General features: G+C 35.2%; 1 protein-coding gene across 1 annotated transcript in view; it reads left to right on the top strand.

The window, feature by feature from the left end:
* Positions 1–3,026: 3,026 nt before the first annotated feature.
* Positions 3,027–21,304, top strand: part of bsnb (bassoon (presynaptic cytomatrix protein) b) — a 208,633-nt gene continuing 190,355 nt past the window's right edge. The window contains exon 1 of the mRNA XM_056467786.1: positions 3,027–3,312. Coding sequence (XP_056323761.1) covers positions 3,134–3,312 — 179 coding nt within the window. The 5' untranslated portion in view covers positions 3,027–3,133. The remainder of the gene's footprint in view (positions 3,313–21,304) is intronic.

Raw genomic sequence — 21,304 nt, 5'->3', positions numbered from 1 at the left:
GTTGCTGCAGATTTGTCAGCTGCACATCCATGATGCGAATCTCCTTTTCCATCACATCCCAAATGTGCTCTATTGGATTGCGTACTGGTCACTGTAGAGGCCATTTGAGTACAGTGAACTCATTGTCATGTTCAAGAAACCAGAGTGAGAGGATTCGCGCTTTATGACTTGGTGCGTTATCCTGCTGGAAGTAGCGGTCAGAAGATGGGTACACTGTGGTCATAAAGGGATGGACATGGTCAGCAACAATACTCAGGTAGGCTGTGGTGTTGACACGATGCTCAACTGGTACTAATGGACCCAAAGTGTGGCAAGAAAATATTGCAGCCACAGAACTGCAGCTCACTGGATATTTTCTCTATTTAGGACCATTCTCTTTAAACCCTAGAGATGGTTGTGTGTGAAAATCCCAGTAAATCAGCAGTTTCTGAAATACTCAGACCAGCCCGTCAGGCACCAACAATCATGCCATGTTCAAAGTCACTTAAATCCCCTTTCTTCCCCATTCTGATGCTCAGTTTGAACTGCAGCAGATCGTCTTGACCATGTCTATGTGCCTAAATGCATTGAGTTGCTGCCATGTGATCGGCTAATTAGAAATGTATGCTAACGGGCAGTTAGTCAGGTGTACCTAATAAAGTGGCATGTGTGCCTATTCAATCTGTTTGCAGTTAAAGCAAAGTTGTGTTCTCATCAGTTTTTTTTCTCTTGTTTTGTCTTTTTTATTATTTTTGTGCAGGTGAATCTGAGACTTCTGCAACAGGGAATGTAGCAGTCATGTATTAGTCTGAGTGTCTCTGCTGCAACAGCTTGGGACGGAGTCAGAATTAGTATTGATTTAACTGATTGATGATTTGAGCATGTCTGCTTGGGTGTGAAATGACAATTTCTCCATCTGGGAGAAAAGTATGGTGACTTTGAAAGAGTGTCATTCTTTATATGCTGAGCTCATGCTTTTTCTTTTGCTGCAGACGTCCTCTTTTGCACAGGATCACAACAAAAATCTCTTCCCCTTTTTGCGGCATGAAGCATTAATATTTTACTTTGCTTTAAAGGTTTACTGAATATCGCAAGCTCTTCGGATGCAGAAGTTCAGAAGTGACAGCTAAACCTTTGACATTTGTCTTGATCAAGGAGAACTGGTTCAGATTCTATTAAAATGCATTGTAAATTTAATTTTAGCTGCAGATTAACCTTTTAAGGGCCAAGGTGTTTTCTTTACACGCGTTTTTTTTTTCTTTTTTCTTTGCTATTTGGGTTTATTGGATTCTAATTAGAATAAAAATCTAAGTATCATCTTTTGATATGATGTATTTTGAGAAAAATAATGTCCATATATGTGGACTCATGGTCCGAATTTACATAAATCACTTTCCTGAATGTTTTTAAATGCATATTTAACATAATTTTTTTTTTGAACTTGCTTTGACTATCAGAGAGTAAAAATACATTTTTCCTCCGTTTTGGACAGTTAAAAATAGGGTTTGGGACATTTCATATGCTGCAAAACAGTTGCAGGATGACACTGTATGTCTGTAACAAAATATAAAACATTCAAAGGTTTTTAAATAGCCACTTAAGAGCTAAAGTGTGCTGTCCATGTATGTGGACACTCAAGCCCTAGGAGGTTAAGTAAGGGGGCCACCAAGTTTTTCTGGTGTTTGAAACCAATATGCTTAACATTTTCATATTAATTTATACACTTGGTAATAAATTGTATTCTTATTATTAATGTTTTTTTTTTACTTAAATGTACACCTAAGTGACCGCTATAGCCCATCTAAATTATGAAGTTGTTGTTTTTAGATGTAGTATTGTGTTGATATGTGGTATAGGGATAAATCTGATTAATTTATAAATGAGTAAATAAAAATATTAATAACTTATTAGCATAACTAGGTTTAGCTATGTTTACTAGTACCACTAATAAAAAAATATTTGTTATAATTATGTTCCTCGTATGAAATTAAAAATAAACTTTATTAAAATAAAATATTGTATTTTGTTATTGATATAATGGTATTAAGACTACACTTATATTTTCAAGTTTGTCTTTAAGATTTATGAGTACTATTCTATAAATATATGTTTTTTCATTTCATAAATAAGCTATAACCTTACAAAATTATTAGTTGTTTCATATACATTTATAATTTTTCCAATAAATATTTATTTGGATATATTATGGACAACTCTAATTGCTGGGTTAATGTTTTTTAATTATTTTAAATTGATCTAGTTTAATCCAGAGCTTATTATTATTATTATTATTCTCGTGACTACTAGTGGTATTAATTAAATAAATAATAAAAAATGATGCATTTACCTGCAATTAATTTATCATTTTATTTATGAATATATTACTACTAGTGCCTCCTAATAACAGATAAACGGGTACATTTGTAACAGGTAAATAACGTTTTATTCGTGATAAAAGGATTAATGCTTAAATTAATAAATACAATTATAAACGTGTGCAATTAGAACTAGTATTACTGGTAATGTTAATGTTTACTACTGCCATTATTAATAATAAATTGATACATTGTGTAAATATTGCTTATATCAATTATTTAAAATCAGATATATTACTGCTGCGAAATAATAATAAGAATACACACATTTAGCTTATTCAACAAAATAATATATTAGGTTTTATAAATATATTTTAAAAAATCAGTATTATACACAACAAAATGATTGACTCATTTATATACATTCATTTTTAATACTATTTTATTTAGTTAAAATATGGACAACTTCATATTTTTAAATGACAAATTTATCCATGCTTATCCCAACTCAGAATACGCGTTATTGTTACCTTTATTGTTAGTAGAAGCCGCTGGTAATCTATGCCGTGCGATTCTCCAAGGCTGGAGTCTACAGGACTGTAGATCTAGGACACGAGCGCGCACACGCCGCTCCTCCTTTGCGCGCTCCCCGTTCCGCGCGTGCTCGGTCGAGCCCTTCCGTTGGCCGCACGCGTGCGCGCTCCGCTCAGGATGCTGGATTGTAGGTGATGATGGCGGAAGAGGAGCTGCGCTGAGTTTTCTCCCAGTGTTTAAATACACCCCAATCAGACGCTCGTCAGCATATCTCTTCTTTGTCCTCCGCCTCACACAGAGGGACTATGGGGAATGAAGCGAGCCTCGAAGGAGAGGGACAGCCGGGGCAACCGGGAGGCGCTGTCCCCGCGGCTGGAGCCCCGGCTTCCATTTCAGCACCAGCGGGCGGTGGACAGCTCCACAAGCCGAGCAACGGAGCGCCTGCCGGGGGAATGGGCACCGGACACGGGCCGGGAATGAACAGGTATCCACAATCCATTCAGAAACCCTGCGGAACATTTCTATTTGTTGTGCGTTCAGGTCAATGCTTTGTGCTACACGATTCGAGTGTGTGAGGTGTAATCTCGTGCTTTTTACATATAAAACAACTATATAGTCAATATTACAGCCATATTCACAATCGATTACTATGTTGTTGATGTTTTTTTTTTTTTGAACAGACCTTATTTAAGTGCACTTCACACCCGATGTTTTACACCTCAATGATATGCATTACCTAAAACCTACTAAGCCAGTTGTCAGCTAAAACGTCTATATGTGCCTGCCTGAGATCAGGAATCAACTGACATAAACTGGACTCATGGTTATTTGATCTCTAGCACACTTGGTGCATAGATCTTTTTACATATAAGCGTATGTGCATTATGTTTCTGTTGGATGTGTGTGTGTTTTTATGTATATTTTCCATTCATTATTACAGACAGTCTGCGCTGTTAGCCATGCTCTGTCCCAAACCAAGCCACATTAGTTTCTGAGCTTCAGGATATTGATGATATGAATGCATTGATGCATAGTAATCTAACAGATTATCATATATACATTCACATGTATATTAAATGCATATTAGAATCTGCATCGTTATTGAATATATATATACATTACAGAAGCAAAGCATGTTTATATATGTAGTACGCTCTTATTTATTGATATAAACCTCAGTATGCACTAACACGATGGAGTCTAGGTCATTAAAAGAGCCAGATGATGTGAAATTCTTCGCTTTGCCTGCCACGCCTAATAGTGCTGATATCAAAATGCACCGGTACTAAAATCTCACTGTAAAAGACACTTGAGGGCTCTGAGAGTGCAAGCATGATAAAATGTTATAGCATTAATAATTGATCAAATTTTGACGAGGATCCATGTGACTCATCTGTTACACGTGCGAGCGAACATCTTTCACTATCTCTCTCGATTCTTCCCCACCCCTCGCTCATCTCTAGTCTCCCTCTACAAGGCTTAAATAATGCAATGTCTGATTTCCCTTGCTCTGGAAAGATTTCGAATTATTCAAACTTTGATGCAATTTGCGATGTTTGCATATTTACCCGATGTCCTTCTCTTTCTCTGGGTCTATAGCAGTGATTCTCGAGTGGTTTTGCTTGAGGACTTTACATTAGACATAAAGTGGTGACCCAGCGCTGTAATAAAATTGTACAATAACCTCCTGAATTCCAATAGTTTTGCCCTCTTGGAAGCCAGTAATTCATAGAAATAAGTTCATTATGGTTGACACAATCTGGCTTAGTCCTAGTGTACAGCTGTCTGGCTTTTGTTTTCTTCTACATTGTGTAGTTTTCATAATCGTTATTATTTTTGAGTAGATCAGGTAACTTGAATTTGTGCCAAAATACTGTCAATCTGAATAGGATGCACAGCCAGCAATATAATTATTCTTAAAGACACAGTATGTCAAATTTTATTCAAAGGGGTGGTCCACTATACCATATTTTAAACTTTTAGTTGATGTGTAATGTAGCTGTGTGAGCATAAACAACATCTCTGAATGCAAGACATTCACAGTTCAATGCAACGGGAGACCCAAATTTGCTTTTATAGAGTTAGCTTAGCAAAGCTGACAGCAAACAAAGTTTGGGGATTACAAAAAAATACATCCGGGCTAGTGAGATCACAAGGGCTTCCATGCATTCCATGCAAGGGCTTTTACATGCATTCACCTCACGCACACACCCTGCACAGCAATGAGGCGTGGCCAGAGGCGCTGTATTGTTAAAGCAGTGAACGCTAAAATGCTATCTAAACGCTGCTATTTCCACAGAGCTTCTTCTGATTCTGTATTTGGGCTTCCAAAGGACAAGACACAGAAGTGCTTACAGTTTAATATTAATTATGTTCCAGAGAATTATAAAAAAGATATAGCTCTAGCATTTGACAAAGGACAGCTTTCAGAATCTCTCCCAGTTCAGTGCTGGATTCGGCTAAAACTCCCCCAACCGACGAAGCTGTGGATTGTGAGACACAACCTGTAAGTGTTTTTGTTTGTTAAAATTGATTAACTACAGGCACAGTTTCTAGCATTAACGGTATGTTGAGGACGTAAACAAGGATGTAAACACTGGGAAATGCTGTTTGGCACAGCTAACAGTTTAGCTACAAATGCTTATTTATTAGTCAAACTGCTGAAAACACCCAGAGTCTTCAGCATCGCTGCAGTGTCTCTCTATGCGGATGCTTTCCGTGCGCTCTACATCTCAAATAACAAATTCGCAAAAGACATGAAAACGTTTTATATTACTTACACATGGTTATTCTGAATATATGTAAAAGACACTTGTCAGATTTTATTTTAGAGAGCAGGCGTGAGGTGTGTCTTCATTTCTGTCTGATTCAGCTGCTCTGACTAGACCTTACACAACGCAAAATCGCGTGCTTGTAGGGGAGTGACCTGGAGCCGATCCGCGAATCACAGCACATTGTCTTAGGACCAATCAGAGCCTCTTGAGGGCGGGCCTTTCAGAGGATCTAGGAAGTATGACAGTCGTTTTCATGTTAGCTGAGTAGCTGTATATAATCAAAGACATATGAACAAATAACGTTATTTTCTACAAGTGAAGCACAAATTGCTTTGCATCTTATAAACAGCCAAGCCTTAAAAATACACTCTGGACCACCCCTTTGAGATAATTTGGTTTTGCTTTGAAATGTGGATATTTGAACTTGAAACAAGAGAAAAATTAATAAAGTTATTATTATTTTTTTTGCATAAATCACATGAATTCAATATAAATACAGTAATTAATTAAATACAATTCTCCTGGCCAACTAATGTCGAGTTCAGACTGCATGATTTTCAAATGAGTCCCATCACAGATGTTTTTACACTGCATGACTTTGGGGTTGCGTTTTGTCGCTGCTGTGTTCACACTGCAAGATGGATCAGGGCAGAAGGTTTTACACTGCTTGACTTTACAATACGAAAAATCGCCGACAGCTTTGTCTTGGTTATCTTACAACCAAACACACATGAGAAGTGACATAGAAACAACGTGAGGTCACGTAGTATATTTTTTGTTAATAACTACATAATGAGAAAGAAACTTTAGTGGGGTAGAAAATGTACTTCTTTTGCTAAGCTGGCTTTTGAAGGGAATTAGCAATTTCTCTTCAACTTTATTTCTTTTTCCACCCGGTTGAGGTATTGCTCAGATGTCACATCAAACAAACACTGGTGCAGACTTGGCGCAGATGCAATTTGAGCTGCATCCAATGCTTTTTAATCTGCTCACCTAACCCCACCCTTAACTCTACCTCTCAGACTGACATCTCTAGCTCCACTGAGTGCATTGTCTGACATTGAATTTCTGAGCGATGCAATCTCAGCTTGCATCATAATGGCTGCATCCAGATCGGACACGCGTGCTCCTGCCAAATTTACACTAGTTTTTCCTTCATTCCTTGGGTCCAAATAGACCGAAAAGAAGCCCTTTTAACTTCTCCAGCTGACCTGCAGATACCCATACTAGTGGATGCTGCTCGCTCATTGGCTGTAGGTGATCGCGATCTTATTTTCAATCAGAACACGTTTCACAAGGCGTGATTTGAATCGCTGACAGCTCCAGATATTTAGCATGCCAAATATCCCACAGGTGTCGGCGACTCATCTGCGATTCTCTCAGATTGCGTCTTTGATAGTTCACACACTGTGTGATTGTTACTCATGTGAACGAGTACCGATTTGCCTGTGATTTCAGCCATTTGTCAACGATTTCTTAAAATCTGTCAGAGTCAAAATCGATGCTAAAATCATGCGGTCTGAACTCAGCATAAGACTCAACACTGCATATCTTGTGATGTGACTGTTGCGGTTGTGCACATTGCAACATCGATGCTGAAACGATATATTGTGCAGCCCTACTTTAAACCAAAATGCTAATTATAATTTGCCACAATGCTTCAAAAACTCTACCATTTTTGATAAGTATCTGTTAATCATTTAAAATAAAAGTAAAAAGTTTATGCAATGAATTGCATTATATTTGCTATTAGTATTTCATGCAACTACAGTTAGAGATTGTCCAATATTATAATTTATCTTTTATCAACACTTAAAGAGATTGTTCACCCAAAAATGAAAATTACCTCATCATTGATTTTTTTTCTTCTGTTGACCACAAAAGATATGTTGAAAACTGGTAAACATTGACATTCATAGAAAGAAAAACAATTACAATGAAAGTCAGTAGGTGCCAGCTACCAACATTCTTCAAAAGATCTTCTTTTGTGTTCAACAAAAGAAAGAATCTCAAATAGGTTTTGAACAAGTGAGGAGAGAGTAGATGATTTTCAGTTTTGAGTGAACTATCCCTTTAAGTTTGTGCCAAAATACTGTAACGTTTAATGTCAACAGCAACACAGCATTTTCTATTCAATGGATTCAAAAGACTAACTTTAAATATTAAATTGTGTTTTTTTAAATTGCAATTACAGCAGATTCAAATACAAACAGATAGAAGTATAGTACAAACCATACAAATATTGCTTTTTTTCCAACAAGAGAAATTTTAAAGAAATATAATAAAGAGAAAAGAAAGATAATGAGAGAAAAAGAATCAAATAACTAAGAGAGGGCACATGAAAAAATAATACAAATTAATGCAGAATATTAAAAAGGCACATGTTTTATAAGTTTTAATTTTTCATTGTTTCTTATGAGACTCTGCGATGATTCTTAAGTACAGTTCCAATTCTTGTTTAAAAGAAATACAAAATTTGGCTTACATTGAGTATATTTACATTTATCTATAAAAAAAACTTCAATAAATAAAAAAGTTAAATTAAGGAATTGTTTTTCTTTAATATAAAACCCCCAAAATAATGTTTTTTAGCTTAAAGAAAAATCACCACAAACCTTTTGGACAATTAGAGTATTCATATCAGACCAGAAAGATTTAGCAAAGGGACATTCCCAAAACAAGTGAACGACCGACTCAGAGGAAGTCTCACAGAAAGAGCAAGAGATGTCAAAATTAATTGTAAATCTTGTATTATTTGCTTTTGTTTTATTTTTGTTTTTTTGCATCCCACTGGATGAGAACTACTGTTAGAGATTGTCTAATATTATAATTAGTCTTTTATCAACACTTAAAGAGATAATTCACCCAAAGATGAAAATTACCTTAATTTCTGTTGAACACAAAAGATATTTAGAATAAAGTTGAAAACTTTATTGACATCCATAGTAGGAAAAACAATTACAATGAAAGTCAATGTGTGCCAACATTTTTCAAAATATCCTCTTTTGTGTTCAACAAAAGAAAGAATCTCAAATAGGGTTTGATCAAGTGAAGCGTGAGTAAATGATTTTCAGTTTTGGGTGAACTATCCCTTTAAATTTGTGCTAAAATACTGCAATTGCTTTTTTTGCATCCCACTGGTTGAGAACCACTGTTATAGATTGCATAATATTATAATTAGACTCGCATCTACAGTAATAGATTAATTTGTGTCCAAATACAGTATAGTTTGATTGAATTTACAGTCACTAGGGTTCACAACTCCACATTTTCCAATTTACATTATGCACATTTATGATATTACTCGCATTATATTGTAAGCTTTCAGCATTGTTTTTCTTCCAGCATTCAGCTGGCTGAGAAACTATAGGTTGGGGAACGTTATAATCTGACTTAAAATATTGGATGCCAACAAATGAAAACATGCAAGACGATTTTCTCTTTCACTGAATAAGTTGAAGCCCTTTTTTGTCATTCCTGAATATGCATGGTTAGTTGGTTATATTGTTGTGTTTAGTGTTGCTTTTCTCTACAGGGATTGAATAATATTCTCGTCGTCCTTGCTTTGTTTTGCATCCTGCACAACTGCGTCTTCAGTGTTTTGAAGTGCAGATACATCGTGTAGCCAACCTGAAACATCGATTTACAATGCAATGATGCAAATGAAATGTATTTGTGGCGGGAGGGTGACCTGGCTGTCGCTTTATTCATAGTCAAGCTTCTCACAGTAAGACTATATCCTGGATGTCAGCGTTTCACTGTGGTCTGATTGGTGTGTTGGGAAGCTTGTTTTGATGTGTGACAAACATGGCTATGCATTTGTATGGTAGTAATGTTACTGCTGCATGTGCTGTCTGTCTTGAGTCTGACCGGCTTCTTTAAAACTCCTGGTGTGTGTGTTTCCCATCACAGTCGTAAAAAAAAGGATTTTATTTATATTGGGTGCATTCGCAATGGTCACATCTCAGGATGTGCAATGTTGAGTTGGAATTGTAGTTGAGCAAGAGCCACATTTATAACCATGATAGAATAAAAATGTATCATCTGCGTTAGTGTCATAGAAATACCATCAGAAACCCAAAAATAGCCTTTGCAGATTTATTTTCAGGCTATAGACCAGTCTTAATAAAAATGTTGAATGTTGTCTACTTAACAGATCAAGAAGGTTCTGGCTGCAGACCGTCAAGCTGAGACTGTATGCAAAGCTTTTAATGCATACACATAACCCTACCCCTCTATTGAGTGCATGTGTCTCAGCTTGCATGTGCAAGTCTGAAGGCAAACGCTATTGATCAGATCTGGAGTAACCAATCTAACAAGTTTGTGCTGATCAGAAATTTGCCATTAAATTAATTTTAGCAGCGATTGCAACTGCCAGTCATTTTGATTCATTAATTTTTCAGTTAGGGTTAATTTTATTAGAGTGATGCACATATTTAGTTGGACTATGCACAATAACACAAGTCTACACAATAATTATTTACTGTTTTTAAGGACTGTGACTTTCACAATTTCAGAAGAGCTTAAAGCATTACCCATAGGAAAATTAATAATTTGTCACTTTAAAAAAGGTTATTTGAATTATTAATATGACGAAGACTATGGTATTATTTAGCATTTTCTTATTCATTTTCTGTACCTGAATACTATGGACTCTATTTTAACGATCTAGGCACAAAATCTAAAGTGCTTGTTGCAACAAAAGGGTGTGTCCGAATCCACTTTTGCTATTTTAAGGATGGAGAAATGTGCTCTGTCCCGCGGTGCATGGTCTAACAGGGTTGTGCTTATTCTCTTATTGAGTTATAGGTGTTTTTTTTGCATAACGTGCATTAAACCAATCAGAGTCTCATCTCCCATTCCCTTTAAGAGTCAGTTGAGTTACGCCATGGCTCATTAGCTATTTACATGGCAGACTTTGTAAGGGGAAAAACTGAACGCTTCAATAGCGAGAAAACAGTTAAACAGACCATCTGCAGCGCAAGGATAAAGAATGAGCCTCCTCCATTCAGCCTTTTTCTCTTTACTTTTACTCCTTTACTTTCGTGGATGAGGAAACAGTGTTGTACTCTTTCCACTGAAGACATTAGCCTACATATTTAATTTAGTTTAAGTGCAAAAATGTGTTTCAAAACTATTACTAAATGCAGTTGTAAAGTCGAATAAATGAATAATAATAATAATAATAATGAAGTGTGGTCAAAAAACTGAGATATGTCCAAAACCCGTCTAATTCTTAAGCCCCATATGGGGATTCAAACATCTCAAACTCGACAGGTGGGCAAATAAAATTTTGTAACATTTTAATCCTTCATTTTTTTTTCATATGTAAGTATATTTGTGTATTGCTGTACATCCTGAGTTTATTAAACAATGCATAAGCTTGGACCTGCATAGGTACATAACTAACACGCTCTGCACAATGCATCTTAACACACCTCCTTTCTAGACCGGAACACCCATGAGTCCACAAAGTAAGGCAAATGGAATTGCCATTTACACAACGTGGTGCAAAATGAGAAAATGACTGTTGCTCTGGTCTGAAAATAGCTACAAACTGCGTCTTGTGCCTTATTGCACAGGGCGTATGATAGAGCCCTATAAGTAAAGCACAGCTTATTTTATTTTTTTCGTCTTTGTTCTGTTTTTTATCACTTCTTTAAATTTGTATTTTTATTATTAAATGTAAATGATTTAATCCCCTCCAGAATCATCCCAATCAATCTAAATGAATGAATTTAGAGCTATGAATTTAAAGAAATCTGGTTAAATAGAATTTTATATCGCTATATACAGACGTGGTCAAAATAGTTGGTACCCTCAGTTAGGTCCAGGCCAGTTTCATTTACCTTTTTAATGCGTTTGTTGACCCACAGTTAGAAAGCAAATCTGATTTTCATTAGTTTATTTTCAGTCATTTGTAATCATCTTTGCGCTTTTCAGTTTTAAGCTGTTTCAGTGACCATTGTACACAAAAATACTTTTCTTGCTTGTTCAAACTACTTATTTAAAATGAGTTGAACCAAAACAACTGCTTTTTTCATAACTCACATTAACTTAATTGATTTGTGTTGGGACAACATGAAGGGATTTTGTGGAACCCAGCATTTTTTACAGTGTAGTTTTTACTTTCTTCAGTGGAAGGGTACCAACAATTTTGTCCATGTCTGGATATTTCAGAAAAACAAAATATCGCAATGTGTGTGTATCGTATTTATTTTTCTCGGTGACCATTCTGTTTTTTATTTTTCTTCCCATGTTTTTACTGATGCACTTAAAATGCTTAGATATTTCTGCACAATGTCATGCCGTCATTCCCAAACAACGGCTCCTTTTGTTTGACTGACTGATGTTAGTCTTATGGACCATATCAAAGCACTTCATCATTCGCTGGTAAAGAGCGTGAGATGTGTACAGATGAGACCAGACCTTGTGCTGAGCTCCTCATAGGCTTCTTTCTCTCTTTTAAAAATGGCTTTTAAAGTTTGATGTTCGCTGAAGCTGATCTTTAAAATCATTTCACAGCAGTGCCGTTGGCACAGTATTTGGAAATAACTTGCCATGAAATCCTAAAACTATGTACGTGATTATATTTTCAGTACTACCATTCAGTACTATCCAGCTACCATGCTCTCTCAAATGTCTGAATCATTTTAGTGAGTCATTTCTGTTTGAGGATTTGTTTTAATTGAGTGAGTCATTTGGATCACGTAGTCATATTGCTGGAACTCATTTTGGTGTATGTATGTATGTATGTATGTATGTATGTATGTATGTACAGTTGAAGTCAGAATTATTAGCCCCCCTTTGAATTTCTTTCAAATATTTCCCAAATTATGTTAAACAGAGCAAGGAAATTTTCACAGTATATCTGATTATATTTTTTCTTCTGGAGAAAGTCTTTTTTTTATTTTAGCTAGAATAAAAGCAGTTTAAAAAGCCATTTTAAGGTCAAAATTAGTAGCCCCTTTATGCTATATTTGTTTTCGATGGTCTACAGAACAAACCATCGTTATACAATAACTTGCCTAATTACCCTAACCAGCCTAGTTAACCTAATTAACCTAGTTAAGCCTTTAAATGTCACTTTAAGCTGTATAGAAGTGTCTTGAAAAATATCTAGTCAAATATTATGTACTGTCATCATGGCAAAGATAAAAGAAATCAGTTATTAGAAATGAGTTCAAACTAATGTTTAGAAATGTGTTGAAAACATCTCTCTGTTAAACAGAAATTGGAGAAAAAATAAACAGGGGGGCTAATAATTCAGAGGGGCTTCAACTGTATGTATGTATGTAGATTTGTTTATTTATTATTTGTTTATCTATTCATTAATTTATTACTATTTTATTTTTTTTAATTTGTTTTTTTTTATTTTAAAATGATTAGCATAACAAAGCAAGGATGACGATACAATTTGTAAGTCGCTTTGGATAAAAGCGTCTGCTTAATGACTAAATGTAAATGTAAATGTAAATATTTGAGAAAGAGAAAGAGAAAAAAATATACTGTGAAAAGTAAATAATACTTCAGAGTATTTTAAAAGAACACAACATGCAGTTAGGCGAAATGGTGGCTCAGTGGTTAGCACTGTGGCCTCACAGCAAGAAAGTTGTTGGTTTGCATTTCTGTGTAGAGTTTGCATGTTCTGGCTGTGTTGGTGTGAGTTTCCTCCGGGTGCTACGGTGTCCCCCACAGTCCAGAGACATGCGCTATAGGTAAATTGGATAAACTAAATTGCCCACAGTGAATGAGGGTGTGTGTAAAACTGTAGCCGCATTTCAACAAGCGACGTCATTCATTTCCAACAGAGAGTAGTCTAAAAGCTGCATGGAGTTCCAATCGTCTCTGTATGAGGGAAAACTCCTGCGACTAGACCGCATGGGACCGGCCAACCGGGTGTGACGTATTCCAGTGTTATATAAACAGGTCTGTACACGCAAGATGAGAAATGGTAGTCTGAAAATTTTATATATATATAAAAAGACATTCTATTCATAAATGAGTAATAAAAAAAATATTTTATATATATATATATATATATATATATATATATATATATATATATATATATATATATATATATATATATATATATATATATATATATATATATTAATGTTGTCTTCACATTCCCTCCAAAATTTTTTGCGATATGAGTTTCTAGTATTTATTCATTCAACTATGGTGAACCTACGGAGAATAAAGGCTCTTGCTTTTGCACTTCTTTATTTCGGACACTGTGAGAATCCAGCTTCTCTCCCATGTTGCACGACAAAACTGAAAAATCTGTGCGATTGCTACAAGGGGGCATATTCCAAGAGTCGTGTTTGAATGTTGTGTGCAGTGGAAAGGCGGCTTGAGTGTGTTTGGGTGTTTCCCAGTAATTAGTTGCAGCTGGAAGGGTATCCGCTGCGTGAAACACATGCTGAATAAGTTGGCGGTTCATTCCACTGTGGCAACCCCTGATGAATAAAGGGACTAAGCCTAAGGAAAATGAATAAATGAACATGCAGTTAACCACGTATGTTATCAAATGGAGTGATAAATAATAGTATTATTTTTAAATAATCTTTCACTAGACGGCTTTAACATTTTCCATGTAAATAGTTTATTCATTTCTGATCTAAATGTCACACATTGCCATTCAAAAGTTTGGTATATTACGATTTTGAAAAAATGCTTTAGAATTGTAGAATTGTAGACTCATCAAGGTTGCATTTATTGCATGGAAGTATTCAGAAAATAGACGTATATTTTATTTTATATTGATTTGTTATAAATATTATTAATTCCTGACATTGCAAAGCAATAATACCATAGTTTTCAGTCTCACATGATCCTCCAGAAATCATTCAAGTATATTTATGACATTTTTTCCAATATTATTTGAGGAGTAGAAGGTGAAAGCATTTATTTAATATATTTTATAATATCTCTTTACTGCCTTTATTATTAATTCAATGCATTATCGCTGAGGAAAAGTACTCTTTGAGAGTTTCAGGCTTATAGAATATTGATATTTAGTTTTAATATAAAATATTTTTGTGTTACATGTGTTACTGTATGGAGTTTGCTTGTTCTCCCCGTGTTCGTGTGGGTTTTCTCAGAGTGCTCCGGTTTCCCTCACAATCCAAAGACATGCACTATCCGCTTAAGTCGTGACGTAAGGAATACTGTTTCCGGGTCCAAGCCGCTACTTATTTGAATTATGAATAAAGAGTGGCCATGAATGAATATTGTCTTATCACACTTTAAAGTGAATTTCAAGTAAAATCATAGTGTACAGATCAGTATCTGGACTTGCTGCATCACAAATACCAAAATTTTCATAATTTATAAATAATTCATTATTATTATAATATTATTACATCGCTTTGTAAACGTTTATTGTTACCATTTGATAAGTCTCCCCATACAGTTTGATCGAGCGCTTGGACCCGGAAAACAATTCGCGTGACGTCACACTTAACAAGCGGATCGGTGAATTGGGTAAGCTAAATTGTCCGTAGTATGTGTATTGAGAGTGTATGGATGTTTCCCAGTACTGAGTTGCAGCTGGAAGGGCATACGGCGTCTAAAACATATGCTGGATAAGCTGGCGGTTGATTCCGCTGTGGTGACCCCTGATGAAAAATGGGACTAAGTTGAAGGAAAATGAATAAATGAATGAAAATGCGTTGATTGTACTGTAATATTGTAATATTAAACGTAATATTGCACATGGTGGAGTAATTACAGTTTCTTAAGAGATATAAAAAGATTTCAAGACTTCAGATGCAAAAACATCTTAGGCAATATGACGCTTTTTTCCCCTTTTATCATTCATTTTCATAGGGGTTCTGTATTTAGTGCTGTAATTTAGCTTGAATGGGAATGAAAAGGTTATTAGTCAGTCCTTATTTTCATGCCATTAAAGCGAAATGACTGAACCTAAACATAGAAGCCAGATGAAAATGCCTGATAAAAGTAGAAATGCCACATGGATTGAAAGGTTTCTCCATCTGAAGTCTTCATTTAGTCCACTTATACTATGAGTAACATCTTCACGATCAATAGTTTCAAAGCCTCAGCACTCTTGTGTTATAATGTTTACTCTTTAAAAATAAGATTGTTGTTAAAGGAACTGTGAAATGAATATGAAGTTAGTATCAGTGTGTTCGTTTTAAGGATATCGATAAGCTAGCGTGCTTCAAAACGGTGACAAAATTTGTGTTTAGAAGTATTGAAGTATTGCGTCACCTCATACTTGAGTTTCTCATCAAATCTCGACCAATCAAATACTCGCTATTATCTGACCTGCCCCACCCCCTTCAAGACATTTGTCATTTGCTTGTCATTTGATGCACTTGAGCTCGACCACTCTCACTGGCAGAGCTGTGATCAAATCTAAACGCTATTGGTTGTTTTTAAAAAAGGGTAAGGGCTACGTCCCGCTCTCTCTTAATGTTTCAGTTAAGATTACATCAAATATTAAATAAAAAAACGCACATTTCAAAGCACTTCATGGCACTTTTAAGATTTAATTATGTACCCACACAAATTCATGAATTTAATCAAATGAGGAAAGTAAATTACTTTCACAATCGACATATTTGAAATGAAACTCACAGCCAGAATGAGGAAGCAGAAGCTGTTAGTGTGTTTATATGGACTTTCCGAGGGAGTGTGTAGGTGTTGTTTGTGCTATTAGTGAAACATGGATAAAGAGAAAGACAGGAGGAAAGAAGTGAGATGGATGGAGAGAAAGAGTCGTATTGGCCGCTTTTATTTCCCAGCAGATGGAAAAGGCACATCGCTGTCTCCACCGACAAACATCGCCCTCATAAAAGAGTCTGAACTGAAACGACACAGAAATCTAATAAATGTTCTTGGTGAGCTCGCTGCTTTATTTTACCAACCTCGCTCAGTGACTTTAAATACTATTTATTAACTCTCAGAAACCCATCATAAGCTAACATTATATTATTCTTTCAGCATCAGTTCTGGTGACTATACCAAATATGTATTCAACTTTAAGGGATAGTTCACCCAAAAATGAAAAATGTCATCATTTACTTTCTTTTTTACGTGTTCCAAACCTGTTCAACTTTCTACTGTTAAACAGAAAAGAAGATTGTTTGAAGAATGTTGGAAATTTGTAACCATTGACTTTTATTAAGATTAAAGGTTTGGAACCACTTGCAGGCGAGTAAATAGTGAGTACATTTTCATTTTGGGTGAACTATCCCTTTAATGATTTTAATATCTTCGTACATTCGTTCATTTTCCTTTGGCTTAGTCCCTTATTTATCAGGGGTTGCTACAGTGGAATGAACTGCCAAATATTCCCGTCTATGTTTTATGCAGCGGATGCTCTTGATTTTAATATCTTTTAAAATGTAATTTATTTACATCATGCACAGTTTTTTTATGAAAAAACCCCCCCACTATAAAATCTATTTATTTCCATATAAAACCATGCACTTTTCGCACATTGGACCACACATCGAAAGGCCAATTTTAAAAAGGGTAAAACCACATCTACCCGTTTCAGAACAACTCCCATGTATTCAACTAAAAGGGATAGTTCACCCAAAAATGAAAATATATTATCATTTACTTGTTCCAAACCTGTTTAACTTGCTTTCTACTGTTAAACACAAAAGAAGATATTTTGAAGAATGTGTAACCATCGTCTTTAACTGTATTTTTTTATATGGAAGTCGATGGTTACAGGCTTTCAGCTTTCTTCAAAATATCTTCTTTTATGTTTCACTGAAAAAAGAAACTCAAAGGTTTGGAACCACTTGCAGGTGAGTAAATAGTAAGTAAATTTTCATTTTGGGTGGATTATCCCTTTAATGATTTTAATATCTTCGTATATTCGTTCATTTTCCTTTTGCTTAGTCCCTTATTTATCAGGGGTTGCTACAGTGGAATGAACTGCCAAATATTCCGGTCTATGTTTTATGCAGCGGATGCTCTTGATTTTAATATCTTTTAAAATGTAATTTGTTTACATCATGCACAGTTTTTTTTTATGAAAAAAAAACCCCACTATAAAATCAATTTATTTCAATATACAGACCATGCACTTTTGGCACACTGGACCACACATAGAAAGGCCAATTTTAAAAACGGTAAAACCACATCTACCCGCTTCAGACCAACTCCCAAAAATGTAGTCAACTAAAAGGGATAGTTCACCCAAAAAATGAAAATATATTATCATTTACCAAACCCGTTTAACTTGCTTTCTACTGTTAAACACAAAAGAAAATATTTTGAAGAATGTTGGAAATGTGTAACCATCGTCCTCAACTGTATTTTTTTTATATGGAAGTCGATGGTTACAGGTTTTCAGCTTTCTTCAAAATATCTTCTTTTGTGTTTTACTGAAAAAAGAAACTCAAAGGTTTGGAACCACTTGCAGGTGAGTAAATAGTAAGTATATTTTCATTTTGGGTGAACTATCCCTTTAATGATTTTAATATCTTCATTTTTCTTTGGCTTAGTTCCTTATTTATCAGGGGTCGCCACAGTGGAATGAACCACCAACTATTCCGGCATATGTTTTATGCAGTGGATGCCCTTGATTTTAACACAGGTGAAAAAAAAAAAGAATAATAAAGAAATATGATAAATAATAATAAAGTTTGTGGATGCACAAGGGTTAAGCCTCAGATAAAAACACTGATACAATACAGTGATGCACCCTGGACCACACATCGAAAGGCCAATTTTAAAAAGGTTAACAGCACATCTGCCCATTTTAAACCAACTCCATCATATGACACTTAATAGTTGCTCACTGTTCCTCTGGCCTTCAAACCGCAAGACGTCTCCATTCTACCTCAGTACAGCAATAACAATGGCTTTCTTGCAGTATAATAAAGCATAAGCTTATAATGGTTTTCTTTGAAGATAGTAGAATTTTAGTTCTGTACGTTTTATTTCTCACAGTATTTCATAATTTTTTTTCTTCTGAAGGAAGTCTTATTTTATTTCGGCTAAAATAAAAGCAGTTTAAAATTAAAAGGTTAGAAAAAAAACTAGGTTAATTTTTTTTGTATGTTATTGCTATCCAAACGCTGCTATTTCCACAGAGCTTCCTTTGTTTCTGTATTTGACCTTTCAAAGGACATGACACAACGAGAGAAATGCTTATAGTTTAATTTAATTATGTTCCAAAGAATTATAAAAAAAGATATAGCTATAGCATTTGACAAAGGACAGCTTTCAGAATATCTTCCAGTTCAGTGCTGAATTCAGCTAAAACTCAAAGAAGGAGCAGCTCCAACCATAATAGACGAAGCTGTGGATTGTGTCACAACCTGTAAGTATTTTTGCACAGTGTCTACCATCAATGGTATGTTGTAGCGAGGACATAAACAAAGATGGAAACAACAGGAAATGCTGTTTGGCACCATTAATAATTTAGCTACACATTCATATTTATCTGTCAAACCAGCCTGATCTCACGAGAAATCATAAGTATTTTACGTTTTGTCAGTTTAGTGGCTTATTCGTACTAATTCGTACAAGATCAGTCATACGAAATTGTACGATTTTAAAAAGCGTGGCACCTAACCCCGCCCCTAAACCCAACAGTCATTGGGGGATAAGCAAATCATACTAAATTGTATGAATTAGCCACTAAATCAAAAAGTTACGAATTGCCGTGAGATTGTGTTGGTCAAACCCCTGTAAACACTGACAATCTTCAGCAGCACTGTAGTGTCTCTCTATGCGGATGCTTTCCGCATGTTCTACATCTCAAAAAAGATATCGCAAAACTTACACATGCTTATAATCTGACCACATATTAAAGACACATGCCAGGTTTTATTTAGAGAGCAGACATGATGTTCAGCTGTGTGCTCTTTGTTTTCTATCTGATTTAGGCTCAAACTGAGATGGCGATTCAATTTTATTTACTCATCTTCATAGTTTCTTAGACAAAAATTTTATTTTGATCACAATAATTGTACATTCTGTGAGGTTGACACTGAAACGACTGCACATCTATTTTTGGACGGTTTATATTGCAGAACCTTCTGGTCTGATTCATTCGAGTGGTTAAAAGTTTCTCTCAAGTTGTCCTACCAATTTTCTAAAAATGATATTTTCTTTGGTTTATTAGGGGGTAAATGGTAATATTTATATTGTAATGAACAAGATTATAATTTTGGATAAAATTTATTTTCATTTTTGTTTTTGCTTTTGCACATGGAATTTTGGTTACTGTAAATCTTTAAAGTTGGTATAATCAAAATTAGGAAAAAGACTATTTAGTTTATTGAAAATATTTACATTAATAGAAGACCCTGTAGTGTAAATTAATATATTTTTTGGCTTTGTTTATGTGTCTATTATGTGTAAATTTTATTTTTATTAGTATCTTCATTCATTCATTCATTTTTTTTTTTTGGCTTAGTCACTTTATTAATCTGGGGTCCCCACAGCGGAATGAACTGCCAACTTATCCAGCATATGTTTTATGCAGTGGATGCCCTTCCAGCTGCAACCCATCACTGGGAAATTATTATCTTATTGATTGGAGTATTATTTGTGCTCTGTTCTGTAAATGTAGATAAAACTTGTTAATTGAATTTTGCCTTATTGTATTTGTGTTATAGTGCAATTAAAATGAATGAATGAATGAATAAATAAATTGTACACAGCGGAGGCAAAGTGCTTGCTAGTAGAGGTGTGGCACTTCCTGACATGGAGCCGAACCGCAAAGCACAGCACATTATGTTAGCTGATCAATCAGAGCCTCTTGAGGGCGGGCCTTCGGAGTAACCTGGAAATATGACAGTCGTTTTCATGTTAGCCGAGTAGCTGTATAATAATCAATATAATATAATAATCAATGTATAATAATCAAAGTAAGACATATGAAAAAATAACTTTATTTTTTTTACAAATGAAGCATGAGCACACATTGCCTTGCACCCCAAAAACACAACCATACTTAAAAATACACTCTGGACAACCCCTTTAAGCTGAATACTAGTCTCTTGAAAAATATATAGTAAAATATCATGGCAAAGATAAATCAGTTATTATAAATTATGTTTAGAAATATGTTTAGAAATCTTCATTTTGTTAAACAGAAATTAGGAAAAAATCTATACAGGGGGGCTAATAATTCTGACTAACTCTAGTTTGATAGCAGCAAATGTATATTTTTGAGTGCTCTAAGTAACCCACATTTGTGCTTCTTCAAAAGAAAGAAAGTGTAGATGATCGGTGTGTGAATGCATGCTCTGCATACAGTGAGTCTGTCAGTGTGTAGTTGTGTTTGTCATGTCTGTTCTCCTTCTGTCGCTCTGTGACTCATCAGAGCTGTGAACACACACAGAGAGAAGCTCCACACTTCAGCATTCATCTCAACCTGTTCATCTGCCTCTTTACAGACTGAACACAGGACTGAGCGCAACCGCACATGCACTTTGTAGATGCAGTTGTGGCCGCTTGGTGGTTTTATTTAGAGCCGGAGTATTGAAATGACGTCTTGATGGATGTAGATTTTGACCAATGTGAAGCAGCGTTCTGAGGGAAAATGTAGGTGGTGTTGGTGATGCTCCAGGTTTGGTTGAGATTCATACTGTGGTTTTATCATATACTGTTTATTTTATGGCTAATTTTAAGTAGACTAAGACTAAATGCAATCCTGTTGAACAAAAATAAAAAAAAATGTCGGCTCATTTAAGG

The sequence above is a fragment of the Danio aesculapii genome, chromosome 11 (assembly GCF_903798145.1).
Source record: "Danio aesculapii chromosome 11, fDanAes4.1, whole genome shotgun sequence".
In the NCBI taxonomy this organism is placed as follows: Eukaryota; Metazoa; Chordata; class Actinopteri; order Cypriniformes; family Danionidae; genus Danio; species Danio aesculapii.
Note: the sequence above shows the minus strand (reverse complement) of the source record. Positions and strands in the feature narration are given on the sequence as shown.